This window comes from Lampris incognitus, chromosome 9 (genome assembly GCF_029633865.1).
Source record: "Lampris incognitus isolate fLamInc1 chromosome 9, fLamInc1.hap2, whole genome shotgun sequence".
Taxonomy (NCBI): domain Eukaryota; kingdom Metazoa; phylum Chordata; class Actinopteri; order Lampriformes; family Lampridae; genus Lampris; species Lampris incognitus.
Genome location: NC_079219.1, coordinates 27,709,536 through 27,727,353, shown reverse-complemented (window position 1 = coordinate 27,727,353; position 17,818 = coordinate 27,709,536). Strand labels below are relative to the sequence as shown.

At 45.9% G+C, this 17,818-nt stretch overlaps 1 protein-coding gene across 1 annotated transcript; it reads left to right on the top strand.

Moving 5' to 3' along the window:
• Positions 1-211: 211 nt before the first annotated feature.
• Positions 212-13,011, top strand: LOC130118337 (kelch-like protein 38). Its single transcript, XM_056286755.1, has 5 exons — positions 212-347; positions 8,786-10,006; positions 10,228-10,369; positions 10,811-10,916; positions 12,475-13,011. The coding sequence occupies exons 2-5, from the start codon at positions 8,787-8,789 to the stop codon at positions 12,762-12,764; spliced, it is 1,758 nt and encodes a 585-aa protein (XP_056142730.1). The 5' UTR covers positions 212-347; position 8,786; the 3' UTR covers positions 12,765-13,011.
• The last annotated feature ends 4,807 nt before the right edge of the window (positions 13,012-17,818 follow it).

Sequence of the window (17,818 nt, the reverse complement as noted above, 5' to 3'; positions counted from 1 at the left end):
AATGAGCGAGTGAGTGAGAGCGAGAGAGAGAGAGAGAGAGAGAGAGAGATATTTCACAGTCACATGTAGGTCGGCTGCTGTGTTGCTAAAGAGAGGCCCTATTTTTAGTGTTGGGAATGTACACAGAGGCCTCGTGGAAAGACACCATAACAACAAACAGAGCACAACCAGCTCCTACACAGAGACAGCCTCTCTTGGAACATACGGACACACAGCCTCGACACGAGAGACAAGAAGAACAAGTACAGGAAAATGTCAAGTCGCCACATTTTCTGCTGAGATTTCGCTTCAAGTGCAAAGAGGGACATCTAGAAATTGTATAAAGAGAGAGAGGGGGAGAAAAGAAGGTAGGAGACATATCGCAGTGTTGGAGAAGTATTGCAAGTGTTTTCCAGGGATACAAGCATCATGGATATATCTCGTTCCATTCTTGATGTTGTCAAAATTTCAAACTGCTTTGGCACTGATGGAAAATAAGCATTTACCTTACAGCTTTACTTGTTTGTCTTTACTTTGCCAAAATTCTGACAGCAGCATTATCCAGCATGTCCAATAATGTGTTAAACAATGTAATTTTTAAACTACAAACCAAACAAATTGTTATTGTTTCTGTTGTTAAGCTTACTCAATGGATTGTGGGTTTTTGTTTTTTTGTGTTTTTTTGCTGAATTACATCTGATCCAGTGTTGGTGCAAAAAGCTTAGAAAGGTAATGCAGTGCCCTGTGATGGCCTGGTGGCCTGTCCAGGGTGTATCCCTGCCTGCCGCCCAATGACTACTGGGATAGGCTCCAGCATCCCCGTGACCCTGAGAGCAGGATAAGCAGTTAAGGTCATGGATGAATGGATGTGATGCAGTTACAGATATCTAATTTGGAAGCCAAGAAATTAAAATTGAATTTGTTTTGGGAGATTTTGCACCTAAAATGTCACAATACAACACAAGCAGCCCCTGTCTGTTACAATATTAGCTAAACCAAGTATAGTGTATGTGCTCTTATACTTACTGATGTCACCACTAGAGGTCGCTGCTGTGTTGACCTGTGGTCTATAAAAAAGCATGCTCAAAATGAAGAAACCACCATTCCGGTTGCAGCAACACCGATGAAGTGCACGCGTGATTTTTCTCCGTGAAATGAGTCTCGTTGAGCCGGTATCCCTGCCCTCAAAGATGACAACGTCAACAGGTTATGGGCTCAGAAGGGAAGGTGGAAGCCGATGGTACAGACTATGCTTCGACGGAGATGAGAAAAATTACGAGTTATGGGAAACCAAGTTTTTTTGCCATCTGCGTTTGATCGGTCTTAAAGAGACCATATTACAAGAGCCAGATGACGACGAAAATGAGGACGTGGTCGTCGAAGATGCAAAGAAAAATGAAGATGCATATGCTGAATAGATACAATTTTTGGACGACAAAAGTCTCTCCCTGATTATGAGAGAAGCCGCCGACGATGGAAGAAGAGCGTTGGAGATACTGAGGGACCACTACGCTGGCAAAGGGAAGCCACGTGTGATGAGCCTCTACACAGAGCTAACATCTCTCCAGAAAGCGGCAAATGAGACCGTCACACAATACACCATTCGTGCAGAAACGGCTATAACAGCGCTGAGAAATGCAGACGAGGTTCTTGGCGACGGACTGTTAATTGCTATGATTGTGAAAGGCTTGCCCGAATCATTTAAGCCGTTTTCCATCCACATAACGCAGGGTGATGAGAAGATAACTTTTTGCGGAGTTCAAAACCAAGCTGAGAAGTTATGAGAGCACGGAGCAGTTTAATGGCAACCCGAACGATGACAACGCGATGAAGACAAGCAGCTCAACAACGAGAGTGAGGGGGAGAGAGAAAGAAAAGAGCTCGGAGATAACCTGCTAGCTGCTACAACTGCGGCCAAAAGGGACACAAAGCCCGGACATGCAACGTTACTGGAGGCGAGCGTCCAGCGCAGAGACGGTGGTGCAGTGTTTGCCAGAGCGCCACTCACGTGCAGACGCCACGTGCAGACGGAAAAGACGAGACAACGTGAAACAAGCAGTGGATGCACAGGATCACACTTTCGCTTTCAAAATTGATGACTGTCAGGTCAGTGGAGTAAAACAGAGAGGTCTGATGGTGGATACGGGCGCAACGTCACACACGATCACCGACATCAGAAAGTTTAGGAGGGTTGATGACAGTTTCCAGCTAGACACACGTTTTGGAGTTGGCTGACGGGACGAAAACAAGCGGTGTCGCGCTGAAGCGGAGGTCTGCCTGCTGGACAGTGAGGTTGAAGCGGAGGTCTGCCTGCTGGACAGTGAGGGTCGCCGGGTGAAGACAACGCTGAAGAAGGCGCTGTATATTCCATCATATCCACAAGACATTTTCTCTGTTAAAGCAGCGACGGACAACGGAGCGGCAGTCAACTTTAGGAAAGGACACAACCACCTCATCCACAAGGATGGCACCAGGTTTGACATCAAAGTGTACAGTAGACTTTACTATCTGAACACTGTAGATGATGAACAAGGTGATGGGCGTCATGGATGCTATGATATACAAACCTGGCACGAAATACTAGGTCACTGTAACTATGAGGATGCGTCAAAGTTGGAAAATGTAGTAGAGGGAATGAAAATTAAGGGAAAATGATAAGTCTAAACTAAAATGTGAAGTGTGCACACAAGGGAAATTTGCTCAGAGTAGAAACAGAGGACCAGACGCCAGGGCAAAAGCAGCACTTGATTTAGTTCACACTGACTTAAGCATTTCCTAGGGATTTATTTTGCACAAAGTGAAGGAGAAATGAGGATGAGCCGAAAACGGTACACAACAAAGATATATGTTTGGGATGTAAATGTTTTGTGACTGATGTGTACAGTATAGAGCAAGTGGGGGTGTTACAATATTGGCTAAACCAAGGTTATGTGTATGTGCTCTTATACTTACTGATGTCACCACTAGAGGGCGCTGTTGTGTTGACCTGTGGTCTATAAAAGAGCACGCACAAAATAAAGAAACCAACATTCCGGTTACAGCAACACCGATGAAGTGCACGAGTGATTTTTCTCCGTGAAGTGAGTCTAGTTGAGCCGGTATTCCTGCCCTCAGAGATGACAACGTCAACACTGTCGCATGACAGTTACACACTGGCAGCAGAAATAGTTGTGCAGGCGTTTCTGCGGTGATCCACTAGGCTCTGTAAGGCCATCCAGTCTCCATGAAGATCAGAGAGTCCAACACCCATGCAGCGGCGGCGCCAGAGTGTTTTTCTTGGTCAATCCATACAGTGGTCGGGCTTGAATCAATTTCAATGTGAATATATACACAATGGAATAGCCCCCCCCCCCCAAACAGCTATAAATACCACGCATTAGGCTACTATGCAAGACGATTGCACCACGGACTCCCCTTTTTCACACGCAATATTTGCCTACATCGAGAGCAACAGTCGTACGGACGGTCACTAGCCTATTACTAAGTTTAGACAGGGTAGTATTCATCCTGACTCGTTCACAGGCTGCACGGCGACAGCAAACAAACACACAGCTTTTATTCTGCACGGCGGCAGCATTAAGAAATAGAGCAAGAACAAACACATAGCATTTGTGCTGCACGGCGGCAGCATTAAGAAATAGAGCAAGAACAAACATGCTGCCCGGCGGCAGCATTAAGAAATAGCCTCGAACCAGAACAAAAATGTGTCACTCTCTTAACTCACTCGCTAAGTTCTTGACAGACTGCTGCCCGGTCGCTTACCAACCCGAGGATGACCCAAGTCAGCTTTCCTTCAGTCATTAAGCTGACCCAAAGCACAATTAACGACAAACACGTCCAAGTTAAAAACTGCCATCCCCGGCAGGAGAAACAAAATAACCACAAGCGTAGCCCAAAGCTAACAACGTAAGTTAAGCTCTGCTAGACCAGGCAAGGCTTAGCTAAGCTACAAACAAGTGGGCCACAACACCATGGCAACAGTAAACCATGTGTCGCAGCGAAAGACGATACAATCAGCAGTTTTCAAATCAAACATATTAGCTCATTTAAAATATATTCAGACTCACCATTGACGGCTTCAAAGGAGCACAATCCGGCAGTTGTGGTTGTTGGCAAACACATCAATGATGCGCTGGACATCCAAGGCCTTCGTCCTTTATTTGCTGATGGCCAACAGGGCCGCGTTGGTATTTCGGGCATCACCGCTGCTGTTCCGTAGATAGTTCTTGATGCGACGGAGGCAAGAGAAGCTGCGTTCGCACGTTGCAGAGGTCACAGGCAGAGTCAGTGCAATGCAGATGAGTTTGTGTAAATCCAGAAAAAGCGTCTTGGTAGGGCCGCATTAAAGCAAGAAAGTCCGCCATGTCATCCGCAGCATGTCCCTTGCTTTTCTTTCTTTCCAGCAGACGCTTAACCTGGTATAGCTCTGCGGTGAGGTTCTCTTCTGTCACGCCATAGAACTGGGCCATGGGCTGCAGAGATGTCTAGGAAAGACGCATGTTTGGGGCTGAGTGCTGAGACTCCGGTTAGCACACCTCCATCCAGCCTCGGTTGAGAAACGTCTTTTCATTTCAGCCACAAGTTTGTCGATCACCGGGTAGAAACAATGTGCGCGCAGCGCATCAGGGGGCATATCAGCAACAGGTGTGCGCTCGATGGGGGCCTCGACATAAAACTCCTGTAGCCGTCGAGGGCGCTGTGCCTGCCCCGTTTCCGGCGGGGCCCCCCACACTGTACTCCGGCTATAACGCACAGGTCCGTTGCTCGTTCCCGGATTTCCCTCCACGACTCCTCTGCCCGTTTGTCTGACAGTATCGCTATCACAGAGTCCGCTAAATCCACTGTCGTGGCAAGCTCAAGGCTGGGAGATTGGAGCTGGTCAGACATGAACTTTGTGATGCGGAACAGATCCTCGAAAAGCGTGAGAAGCAAGTATTGTATTTAGAAATCACGTCAGGACACAGCGCTGTCGCTCGACACAACCGCTACGTTGCATTCTTTATTTAGACTGACACAGCATCACAGGCAGACCCGATCAAACAACCCAGAACCCGCAGGCATCACCAATCGATCCCAGCACAATAGAACAGCATCAAATCAAATGCAGCACTGTCGATGTGTGCAGACATAACACCCCCCCCCCCCCGGCAGGATTTCAAACATGAAAGGTTGACACAAAGTCCTCTAGGTGGCCAGGGCGTAAACGTGTGCGAACAGGTCGCGGGGCGGCCTGAGGCTGGGAAGGCCGAGGTGGGGAGGGAGAAGACAGGGGAAGCTGAGGCCCAGGAATGTCTGGGGCCCGTGTAGGAGCTGCATGAAGCCCCGGGGCGTCTCGCCATGCTGAGGGAATGGCTATAGTTGTGTCACCAGCTGTGTGTGGCGGAGCTGACACCTTCCGTCGACGACTGGAGTGCCACCGAGTGCCATCGCTGAGGAGGTAAGTGGCTGGGCCCAGCTGACGGGTGACTTGGAGAGGAGAGGACCAGTATGAAGCCATTTTATTGTCCCTGTGCGGCCTGCGGACCCTGACCCAGTCTGACACATTGATGTCTGGCACCCTGGTTCGTTTTGACTGGTCAAACCGTTGCTTCATCCGCGTCTGCTGACGAGTGACTGAGGCTCTGACCCCAGAGGGAGGTGCCTGGGGTGTGGAGGGGCGGAGCCTGTCAAGGGGCATGCACAGTTCCCAGCCTAGCATGAGAGAGGCTGGGGAGACGCCTGTGGTCGAGTGCTGTGTGGCCCGATAGTGCAGCAGAGTGTGACGGATGGCCTGCGTGAAAGAGCACCCATGGGCCATGTGTGCTCTGAGGCCGTTCTTCAGTGACTGGTGAAAACGTTCAACGCCGCCATTGGCCTGGGGGTGGTAGTACGCAGTGCGTATATGACGGATGCCCTTGCTTTCGAGATAAGCAGTGAACTCAGTAGAGACCAGCTGAGGGCCGTGGTCAGTGGTGATGGTCTTTGGGAGGCCCCAGCGAGAGAAAAGAGAGTCCAGGAAGTCGATGATGATCTGTGAGGTCACAGTGCCAGAAGTGGTGAGTTCAGGCCATTTTGAGTGTAGCTCATAGGCGACCACCATGAAGCGTTGGTGGTGGGGAACTCCATGGATCTCACCACAAATGTCCAACTGCAGGTGTTCCCAGGGCTGAGAGGGCCAGGCGAGAGGTTGCAGGGGTGGGGGAGCCTGGTGGCCAGTCTTGCCACTCACAAGGCAGGCAGAGCAGTCCTTCACCAGAGCCTCAATATCTGTCTATCCCCGGCCACCACACCAGGTCTCGGCAGCGCTGTTTCAGTTTCACAATGCCCAGATGGCCTTCATGCGCCATATTCAAAACACGTGCACGGACAGCAGCTGGGACCACTGTGCAAAACCCACGTGCCACGCAGGTGTCGTTCCAGTAGGAGAGCTCCTGTCTGACTCGGGCGAACGCAGCCAGCTCCTCTGGGACCTTGTGAGGCCAGCCGTTCTGGATGTAGGTGCGGAGCTGGGAGAGGACAGGGTCCTGTTCGGAGGCTGCCCTCAGCTTCTGCAGAGAGACAGTGGCCTGAAGGGGTGTGTGTAGCATTTGGACAATGTCCTTTTCCACACAGTCAGTGTCCGTCTGTGGAGCTGGGGTGGAGACAGAGCGAGAGAGCAGGTCGGCGACAACATTGTCTCTGCCTGGGGTGAACTGCAGGCTGAAGTTGTACTGGCGGAGGCGGTCAGACCAGCGGTGCAGCCTCAGGGGTTTGTGGCCTGTCCCAGATGTGGACAGCAGCGCTGTCAGGGCCTGGTGATCTGTCCTGAGGGTGAAGGAGCGGCCATAGAGGTAGAGGTGCCACCTTTCACAAGCCCAGATACAGGCTAACGCCTCACGCTCACCCACGGAGTACCGCTGCTCGGTCAGGTTGAGGGCACGGGAGGCGAAGGCGATGGGCTTCTCCACACCGTTCTGGGTTTGAGACAGCACAGCCCCTATCGCTGTGGCATCACAGGCAGACCCGATCAAACAACCCAGAGCTCGCAGGCATCGCCAATCGATCCTAGCACAATAGAACAGCACCAAATCAAATGCAGCACTGTCGATGTGTGCAGACATAACAGCAAGACAAACTGTTCATCATTAAGTCCACTCACGGCTCTGGCCTCAGTTTTCCTCCGTGCATCCACGAGTGTTGCTCTAACTGCAGGTAGTGATTTACGGATAGCCAGCAACGCTAAGTACTGACATGCCCAGCGTGTGTCGGATAGGCTCTTAAGTTCGACTGGCTGTGCAGTTTCCATTTCTCTCTGTTTCTTGATAAATAGGTCATGAGCGACCGAGTTAGAGTAAAAGTTGTACCACATTTGTACACTTTGAAAAAATTATGCTGCTGCCTCCACGTTGCTGACCACATCAACCAACACTAGGTTTAGTCTGTGCGCATGGCAGTGGACGTACAACACACCTGGCACCCCCTGTTTAAATTTCTGCTGTACTCCGTTCTTGCACCCCGACATAACGGCAGCCGCATCATGACACTGTCCCACACATATGTTTTGGTCAATGTTGCACTGGCCAAGGGTCTGTTTTATGCATTTCAGAAGCGAGTCGGCATCCAGGCCATCAGCACGCGTAAAGTGCCTGAACAAATCGAGGCCAGGCCCGCTGTGCATCTATAAACATAGGACGCTGTAAAAAATATTCACTGAAACGAGTAATTTCATCATGTCATGATTATTAAAATCTTGTTTATGCTAAAGAATTTAAAAAAAACTGCCCAAAAGGTGTGTGATGATTTTCTTCAAGAAATTCCTGAAATTGAGAGAAAATATTTTGCTACCATTTAAAAATGTTCATTAAATTGGTGAAGTTGTGTTATGAGCAAGGAAAATTATGTCATCCCTCGGAATGACTTTTTGCTCTTGATAATTTGACTAAATAGCTTTTTCAGGCAAACATTTTCTGTGACAAAGTCCTGATTCAGAGCGACATGATCTAAAAGCAATGATATGTACATAAAGACATTATGAAGTTTGTAGGTTTTATTTTGTTTTTGTTTTTTTAGCTGTACATTTAATTTTGTTGTAAATAACAGAGAAAGCTTCACATTTACTACAAAAATACCCTAACCTGATTCTATAGCAACAGGGGTAACTTGAACTCATAAGCTTAAGTGTGCTCTTACAGACAGCTTTTTTGTCTTTGTCTTCACAACATTCCACACTTTTGGTCAAAATTTTGACCTATGATTTTAAATCTGAATTTACAAAATTTGAGTCCTCAGAGGCTCCATGGATTTGGATACTTGCTTTGTACTGACAAATGCCTGGGCTCTGTTTCCCAAAGGATTTTTAAGGCTGAGATCATCTTTATTTATTGGCATACAAATGACCTGAGATGACGTCAATCCCCCTGCTCTTTTGGAAAACTTGCCCCTGATTTGCTAGAAGTGTAATGGTGCTGCCATTGTTTGGGGGCACACTAATTTCATGACTGCCATTAGCCCCAAATGGCTGCTGGCCTGATGTTACATTCCTGATGAACAAGCAATTGTTTAAGAATAAGGATTTATGGAAGATAATGTAGTAGATTAGGTGATTGCTGAGTCTATGGCAATGACAGTTTATATTGCCGATGATTTATTAAACTGTGAAAAAACCTTAAGAAACAAAGCTTGACAAGCTGGTAAGGTTTTAAAGCATCTAATGCCATAAAATATGAGAAAAACTATTTAAAAGGAAAATAAATATGATACATTTACAGTATGCGTTGAGGAACACTGGATGTATCATACCTTTGCAACCCACTTTGACCCTAAACATCAAAATCTCCCTTCTTTTCAGCATGGTCCAACCAGCAGTCGAGGTCCTCCACTTCAGAGACAAGGAGCAGTCCTCCAGCCTTCTCCAGCAACTCAACAGACTGAGACAGGAGAATGTCCTTACTGATGTGTTACTGTGTTCAGACAATATGGAGATCCCATGTCACCGCAATGTCCTGGTCTCCAGCAGCCCTTATTTCAGAGCCATGTTCTGCAGTGACTTCGTGGAGAGAAAACAGACCAAGATTGAATTGAAGGGTATCACGTCGGCAATTTTGAGCAGTGTTATTGACTACATTTACACAGGGCTCATTAGCATCACATTGGATGTTGTGCTACCTCTGATGCAGGCAGCGTCCATGTTGCAATATGGCCGCCTTTTTGAGGCCTGCTCAGGTTTTCTCCAAGGGCAATTGAGCCCAGACAACTGTTTGAGCATGATAAGACTCTCTGAGATCCTGAATTGTGACAGTTTAAAGGAAAAGGCCAAGGAGATGGCTGCGAGGAGCTTCTCTGATGTGTCAGCATCTGAGGATCTTTGTGAACTTTCTTTACCAGAGCTCATTGGCTACTTGGAGGACGACAGCCTTTGTGCCGAGGAGGAGCAGGTCTTTGAGACGCTGGTGGCCTGGATCCACCACGATCCTTTTTCCAGACGTGGTGCCATCAGTGATCTTTTCAAGAAAGTCCGTCTCCGCTACATCCACCCAACCTACCTCTTCCAGTTCATTGCCAACGATCCCCTGATTCAGTCCTCCACCCTCTGCACTGAGCTGATTGAATCTGTTCGACGCCTCATGTTCTCTGTCAACATAAAATCTATCAGAAATATGACAGCTGAATTCCAACCGCTTTGGGTGGCACCAAGACGGTACACTTGCCATGAGACACTGGTGCTTGTAGGGGGGAGGAAGAACAATGAGCAAACGTCGAGGGAGGCCCTGATCTTTGATGAGAAGAGACAGAATTGGCAGAGGCTTGCCAAGTTGCCTGTCCGCCTGTACAAAGCCTCCTACGTCTGCCTCCACAGCGTCCTCTATGTTTTGGGAGGCCTGATCGCCAACACTAACCACAGCCAGGTCAGCACAACTGTCTACACCCTTTCTCTCAAAACTAACCAGTGGTGGACAGTGGAGCCCATGCTTCAGCCTCGCTTTGCCCACAAAAGCGTCTCCTACCTCCACTTTATCTTTATCTTGGGTGGACTTGGCCCCGATAGACGGGTGTGCGACAGCGTGGAGAGGTGAGAGGAAAAGCTTTATGATCCCAATGGGATATTTAATTAGTTATTTAATACCTCTAAGCAGAAGAATCTGTTAGCAACAGCACTGACCCTGCAACACTGTAAATGCAGGGAGATGGCGCACACCTGTTCCAGCAGCATATATGTCCCAGGCCTAATTCACCTGCTGGCCAGTAAAAACATGAAGGTTTTTAATTCACACGCACAAATAATGTCACCAGGTACAACAGTATGTTCAACCAATGGGAGTCTATGGCACCCATGCCTGAGGCTGTACTGCATCCAGCAATGGCTGCTACCAACCAAAGGATCTACATGTTTGGAGGAGAAGATGCGATGCAAAACCCTGCCCGAATAATACAGGTAAAATATTAGGCTTTCAGATCACCCATTCATAGTATGAGTGTTTATTCTTTCATCTACCAATTGAGCTGTTCATAAATATGTTATTTCATTTTCCGTCATAGCTGTTGCAGATTATTCATACATCTATCCAGATATTCACTCATCCATCCATTGTCCATTCACCCACTCTTTGCTACTTCTCTCTCTCTCTCTCTCTCTCTCTCTCTCTCTCTCTCTCTCTCTCTCTCTCTCTCTCTCTCTCTCTCTCTCTCTCTCTCTCTCTCTCTCTCTCTCTCTCTCTCTCTCTCTCTCTCTGTCTCTCTCTCTCTCTCTCTGTCTCTCTCTCTCTCTCTCTCTCTCTCTCTCTCTCTCTCTCTCTCTCTCTCTCTCTCTCTCTCTCTCTCTCTCTCTCTCTCTCTCTCTCTCTCTCTCTCTCTCTCTCTCTCTCATCAACATTAGGTATATCACATTACTAGGAACCTGTGGTCTAAGATGGAGAACAGGACAGTGAAGAACGTTTCTGCTCCGGCTGCTGTCATCGATGACAAGATCTACATCATCGGAGGTGGGTGAGGCAAATGTTTGTAAAAGTAAAGTTCGCTGTAAATTAAGTAAAAGGGAACAAAAATAATCTGCCTCTCTACCAGGGCTTTGAGCTGGTCCAGGGAACAAAAAAGAAATTAACACATTTTCGTTGGATTGAAAAAAATTGAACAAATTCAAAGAACTGAAATGGAAAAAATGTGGAAAAAAAATTCAAAGAATTGAAACAGAAATGAAAATATACTCATCTTTAGTATGCTAAATGAAATTGTAAATTGTATTGTTCTGGCACAGAAACGTTAATTTGAAGTCTCAACAAGAAATCGAATTTGTCTTCATCTGCAATTTAGATTTCACAAGAAGTACTATTTCTGTTTTACCTCCAGACTCCAAAATGGCTTTGGCTCCATAGCACGCCTCGGTAGGCCTCTATTTATTAATGTACACATTACAGACACACTCGTTTACTGCTGTCTCTTCCTCAATCAAGCACTTTTTCACTATGTCAGCAGTCTTTTTTTTTATCAACCTGTTTCTCTTATTTTCCGTTATTTCTATATTAACGTCTATTAAATTTATGTTAAAAAGAACGGCATTAACTGGTATTTTATTTTGCTCTAACAGGTTTAGGAATGTTATGTCAGGGACAAAACTAAAGAACAGAAACATCAAATTATCGTTTCTGCCCAGAATGAATTGACTGAAAAAAAATCACTTTTTTCAGCCCACTTGTGTGTTTGTACAGACTGAGAGAGAATCTCTGATACAAGCCCTCTGAATGATTCATAGATCCTGCTGTCTGACCAACTTTTGTCTGAGCATTATGTAGACTTTTTCAATTTCATTTGAGTTGAAAGTATTGCAAAAAATAACAAGAATGTTTCAATGCTCTGTCAAAAACACTCAAAGCACATTTAGACCCAAATCCAAAAAAATAAATAAAAATGCGTTGTTATTTCTCTCTATCTTTAATCCCATTTTAGTCTTAACTCTTCACTTCCGTTGTGATTAATGGTAATTTGGGGAGGGGGGTGGTGGTTATCAAACTCTAAACGTGGGCGTCCGGGTAGCGTAGCGGTCTATTCCGTTGCCTACCAACATGGGGATCGCCGGTTCGAATCCCCGCGTTACTTCCGGCTTGGTCGGGCGTCTCTACAGACACAATTGGCCGTGTCTGCGGGTGGGAAGCCGGATGTGGGTATGTGTCCTGGTCACTGCACTAGCGCCTCCTCTGGTCGGTCGGAGTGCCTGTTCAGGGGGGAGGGAGAAATGGGGGGGATAGCATGATCCTCCCACACGCTACGTCCCCCTGGCGAAACTCCTCACTGTCAGATGAAATGAAGCACTGAAAACTCCACATGTATCGGAGGAGATAGACAGAGGGGGTGAAGCAACGACCGGGACGGCTCGGAAGAGTGGGGTAATTGGACGTCTACAATTGGGGAGAAAAAGGGAGAAAAAAAATGTTAAAAAAAATAATCCCGCTAAACGCCAGTGTTGCGTGGCTACACTCAACTGCTGCCACATTGGACGCCTTCTCATAGTCATCTGTGGTGTCGTTCCTTTTCCCTGTGTCACAGGGTACACCAGGAGGATGATCGCCTATGACACTAAGGCCAACCGATTCATCAAGTGTGCCAACCTAAAGGAGCGGCGGATGCATCACTCTGCCACCGTCCTTGACAGCAAACTCTACATTACCGGAGGACGCTCCATCAGCGGCCATGACGTTATAGAGGACTCGGACAGTTTCGAGTGCTATGACCCACAGACAGACACCTGGACATCCAAGGGGAGTCTGCCGTATAAGTTGTTTGACCATGGCTCCCTGTCTATGACATGCGTCTCACAGACGTGGGCAAAATCATAGCTGATGAGTGTTGTAGATAGTTAAGAAAAAAGAAGCTCGGGAGTCGTACTTGATATGACTTATTGCTTTTATCAAATGACCTTGTATGACCTAGGCTTTTGAATGCTTGTTTTTGCCTTTTTTCCCCACATTTATGGTTGGATCAAACATTTTCAGATTGTTTTCTCTGTTGTATGAAAGTGCTTCCAAGTTTCAATCGATAATGAAAACTGTATGACCTTATGCCATTTTCTGATTTAATTGGACTTTTCTGGGAGACATGAGCAACTCATCGGGCAGCACTGTTACATCGTCCGTTCCAGGGTGATGACTTTTTATCAAGTGCCAGAAATTTAGATTTAGGCTAAAGTATTTCAGATGTTCATACATAGATCTGTAGCAGTACCTGAGAATATCATCTTCAGCTCAAAACCGGTTGCATCTCTATATATAACTAAGGTGCCAACATCCCTAAGGTCAAAAACTTGTCAGAACACGATGGTTCACACATGTAGAGTAGGGCATATAATTACTTTGTCAGTTATTACAGTTTTTATGGGGTTTTTTTTCTCCCATTTTTCTTCACTATCTTGACCCTTCGTTAACATCTGTATGGCTCTCAGGCAGTGGTGTGCTGTCAGCGCCACCAGGGCCTTCTCTGCTGGCCCTGTCAAATTGACATGTACCTGAAATGTGTCTGAAGTCAATTACTTATTTTCTCGTGGGAGTCAGCAAGGATTTCCTACATCGTAATGTCATCTAAATGCGCCACAGCTCCTTGGACCAGCACTAATGCTATTGCTAGCCTTTCGTTGAAGCCCGAAGCTGCAAACTGATTAAAACTTTGAATGACCGTATCATCAGCCAATCAAAATTTGACATGTAGTGACAGAACACCCCAGGGCCCTGCAATGTATCGGTGCTAGCCCAGGTGTCGTCATCATCTTTGAGCTTGTGCCCGTTTCAATGCGACCATTAGGAGACAAGAAAGAAATAATTTCTAGAGGAAAGCCTACACCTAAACTGGATGGGCTTACTAAGGCCAGCAAAGTAACTTACATGTTTCATTTTTCTTGTTGAACTGAAGACGGTGCACTGATGTTTTGGCTATACTTTATTGAATTTGTTGAAATTGCGCAAGTGACTGGTGAACATTGTTACATCAACTGTGGAAACTAGTTTTTTTTTTTGCCATGTGGGGTGTGTGTAATATGGTTGCTGAGTGACACAAAGGAAGATCTAATGGTGATGCTGCAAGAGCTGCTATAGTGCAGTGGTGTGTGCCTGCGTTGTGGTTGTTGAAGATCAGCAACTGGTTGCACCAGCAGAGCGTAAGTTCGATCTTTACCTAATTCAAACATAAATCAGCACTACGTTCGAGTTTACGAACAACTAAAGATATACGGTTGCACCAAATCACATTCGTTCAATGTAGACTTAAGTTATATCTTGAAACTTACACCTAACACTAAGTAGGTGCAATGTCTGCCATAAAAAAACATTGATATGACTAATACCATTATTATAATGTTAACTTACCTTTTATCGTTTGTTCTTGTGTAGTCTTAACGTTATGGTTTGCAACTCCAGTTTGCTCTTTTGTTAGTTGTTCAGCAAATGTTATTCAGCTAAATTTAGTTAAAATTTGTTGCTAGACAACCTTCAGCACCTCAAGTCAAGTCAAGTCAAGTCAATTTTACTTGTATAGCCCAATATCACAAACCTCGAGAGAACCTGCACTCCACAAACCATAGTGAATGAGCAAATGGAGATCAGTACAAAATAAATACAAGAAAAAATGTCAAGTAATTTACTTTATTGTAAAATACATTGCTGCTGTTGTAAGACAAACACCTAATGGGGTACATTGATGTAGGGCAGCCGGGCAGCTATCAAGGGCTTGTATGAAAAAGAAGAGTTAAAAGAGGAAAAATTTTCTAAGATAATTATTACAAACATGACAGACGTCGGCCTCTTTCCCTCTGACCCGGAAGGCTGGAACAATAGAATCAGCATAATGACACATGCAGGGTACGATGCACATCTCATCTCATCTCATCTCGTCTCATCTCATCTCATCTCATCATTAGCCGCTTCTCTGGGGTTTGGGTCGCGGTGGCAGCAAGCTAAGTAGGGCACTCCAGGCGTCCCTCTCCCCAGCAACGCCCTCCAGCTCCTCCTGGGGGATCCCAAGGCGTTCCCAGGCCAGATTGAACATGTAGTCCCTCCAGCGAGTTCTGGGTCTAGCCCAGGGTCTCCTCCCAGTTGGAACTGCTCGGAAAACCTCCAAAGGAAGGCACCCAGGAGGCATCCTAATCAGATGCCCGAACCACCTCAATTGGCTCCTTTCTACATGAAGGAGCAGAGGCTCTACTCCAAGTTCCCTCCGGATGTCCGAGCTCCTCACCCTATCTCTAAGGCTGAGCCCAGACACCCTACGGAGGAAACTAATTTCAGCTGCTTGTATCTGCGATATCACCCTTTCGATCTCTACCCAAAGCTCATGACCATAAGTGAGGGTTGTAACGAAGATCGACTGGTAAATTAAGAGCTTTGCCTTCCACCTCAGCTCCCTCTTCACCACAACGGTCTGGTACAACATCCACATTACTGCTGATGCTGCACCAATCTGCCTGTCACTCATCCTACCCTCACTTGTGAAAAACACCCCGAGATACGATGCACAGCAAATTTCGAAAATGCTGCATTTCCTGTTTACATTGTATGGTGTCATTGATTGGCTTGAAACGATCAAAACGCCATCATATCCCACAATATGTTGATTAAAGATCGCTTAAGCGCTGTTAAGTTGCGTCTTAAGTGATCGAGGTGCAACCAAAATTGAGTGTGGCGCTAGTTTGAAACTAGCTACTCCGAACGTAAGGTCAAGATGGACTTTACACTCGAACTTACGATCGAACTTGCACTCTCCTGGTGCAACCGGCAGCAGTTGTCTTGTTGGTGTTGATGCAGTGCACATAGTGTGCTATAGTGTATTTTGTATGTGGCTGTGTTAGCTGTATCTGCACCCATATGAGAAATGTGTGTGTGTGTGTGTGTGTGTGTGTGTGTGTGTGTGTGCGTGTGCGTGCGTGTGCGTGCGCGTGCGTGTGCGTGCATGTGGGGGGTCCTTACTGAAGGCCCTGAAACCTCAAGGTACGCTACTGCTCTCAGGTCAGGTACCGTTGATGCATTGTTTAATGTCGAGAATAGCGTCACACATTCTTGTTTTTGAAAAATATAATCAAAGTAGAAGTTGCATGTGAGTAGCATTGCAAGTCTGTTTTTGTAAAATGTAAAATGCTGAGTGTCTACTAGTTTAACATATCGGCTGTTATTCGTGAGCGAACATTTAAATTAAACATTCCCTTATTCTATTATGGCACACTTGTGAAATAGCAGAAACATTTTCAAGCTTTTATCATATCAATATATGATATACGTATATATGAAATCGTGGAGAAATTGCATGGCATAGTAGACCTATATGGAAAACAAGCTGGCATTAGTTGTAACCAATATACGACATTGTCAAATTTACGCTGCCATCTGAGGGGTGATCTGTTTCTATGACTTTGTGAACGTTTTTGTCCATGAAATCTAAGTTTGACCATCCCTCATTATAAACAGAGTATGTGTAACTTTTAACAATTGTTTAAACAAGCATTTTTTTTGTTGTTGACATCATTGTACTGGTATTTCTTGTTTGAGATTTCAGCATTGCTGTAATTTAATGGTTTTCTTTTACATTTAATAAAAAAATAATAATCTCGGGTGTCACATGTCTCTCTGTCTGTCTGTCTGTCTGTCTGTCTGTCTGTCTGTCTGTCTGTCTGTCTCTATGTCTCTCTCTGAGTTGCTTGGTCATTCAACACCAGATGTAACCTGAGTAGCACATGTGTCTTTAGGAGCCTAGTCACGCTTCAGTCCACACACAAGTTACACATGCCCAGACGGGTTCCTGGGATCTGTACAAGCGGGGGCACATGGAGGATACCACTGAAAAGGCATCCTGTCACAGAAAACATAATCTTATGTTATCCGGGTGGAGACATCTCAAAATGGCTTATCAGTATTGCGCTAGCCCACCTGCTGTAACTCCAATACAACAAAAAACAAAAACAAAAACCATGCAGATGAGGCCAGTACCCATCAGAGATTTCAGTTTGCTGAGATGCATTTTTCCCCCCGAGCATAGCTGGGAAGTATGCAGTGGAGAGAGACAAGAAAATAAATAAATAAATGAGAAGCAGCGATACAATCTGACATGTGATAACTGCTGCAAGCCAGGTTTGAACCCCCCTCCCCCACTTGATGACAAATGCACCAGTCTGCACATGATGAACTAACAGCACGTCAAGACTTCTGGTTTAATGGGTCAAATGGCATGGTAGAAAAATGTAAACAAGATTTCTTTCAAAATGAAAAATTATATTTTGCTAATAAAAATGCGCTGGAAATTCTCATCACCCCAGAGACCTTGACAGCTCTCTTTAAAACTTTAAAACATTAAAACCTCCTTGACCTCAGGATGAGCAAGAGCTGAATCGATTATATAATTTCCTTTATCAATCATGGACCAGCATGGTCAGCTGCTTCACTCTAAGTCAGCATGCATATGACCACAAGTCTTTTGCACAAGGACTCCATGTACGTTTTCTTTGAAATCCAAAAGTCACTGGGCCAAAATGTTTTGACTGACCCCTTCCAGCAAATAGAATTTGGGGCGACAGTGGGTGGGGTGGAGGAAAAAAGGGTGGAGAGGGGTGGAAAAACTATAGGTGATGTGGAGTTATTTTGGGAAAAAAACAAGGGGATGAATGTTACGCCACGTGAGCCATGTGGCCCTATGGGTTGTTTGCTTGATGGCAGATGCGATAGAGGGCAAGACAGAAAGAGAGAGGGGAGTGTGTGTGTGTGTGTGTGTGTGTGTGTGTGAGAGAGAGAGAGAGAGAGAGAGAGAGAGAGAGAGAGAGAGAGAGAGAGAGAGAGAGAGAGAGAGAGAGAGAGAGAGCGAGAGCTGATGTCTCTGTTTCACAACAGAGGATCCGAGTGACGAAACTCATCCAGAAGAA

Bases quoted from the DNA above. Each gene is read 5' to 3' on its own strand.
- LOC130118337 (XM_056286755.1), top strand. From the start codon at position 8,787: ATGGTCCAACCAGCAGTCGAGGTCCTCCACTTCAGAGACAAGGAGCAG. The intron at 10,370-10,810 runs GTAAAATATTAG...CATCAACATTAG, and splicing joins ACCCTGCCCGAATAATACAG to GTATATCACATTACTAGGAA. The intron at 10,917-12,474 runs GTGGGTGAGGCA...CCTGTGTCACAG, and splicing joins CAAGATCTACATCATCGGAG to GGTACACCAGGAGGATGATC.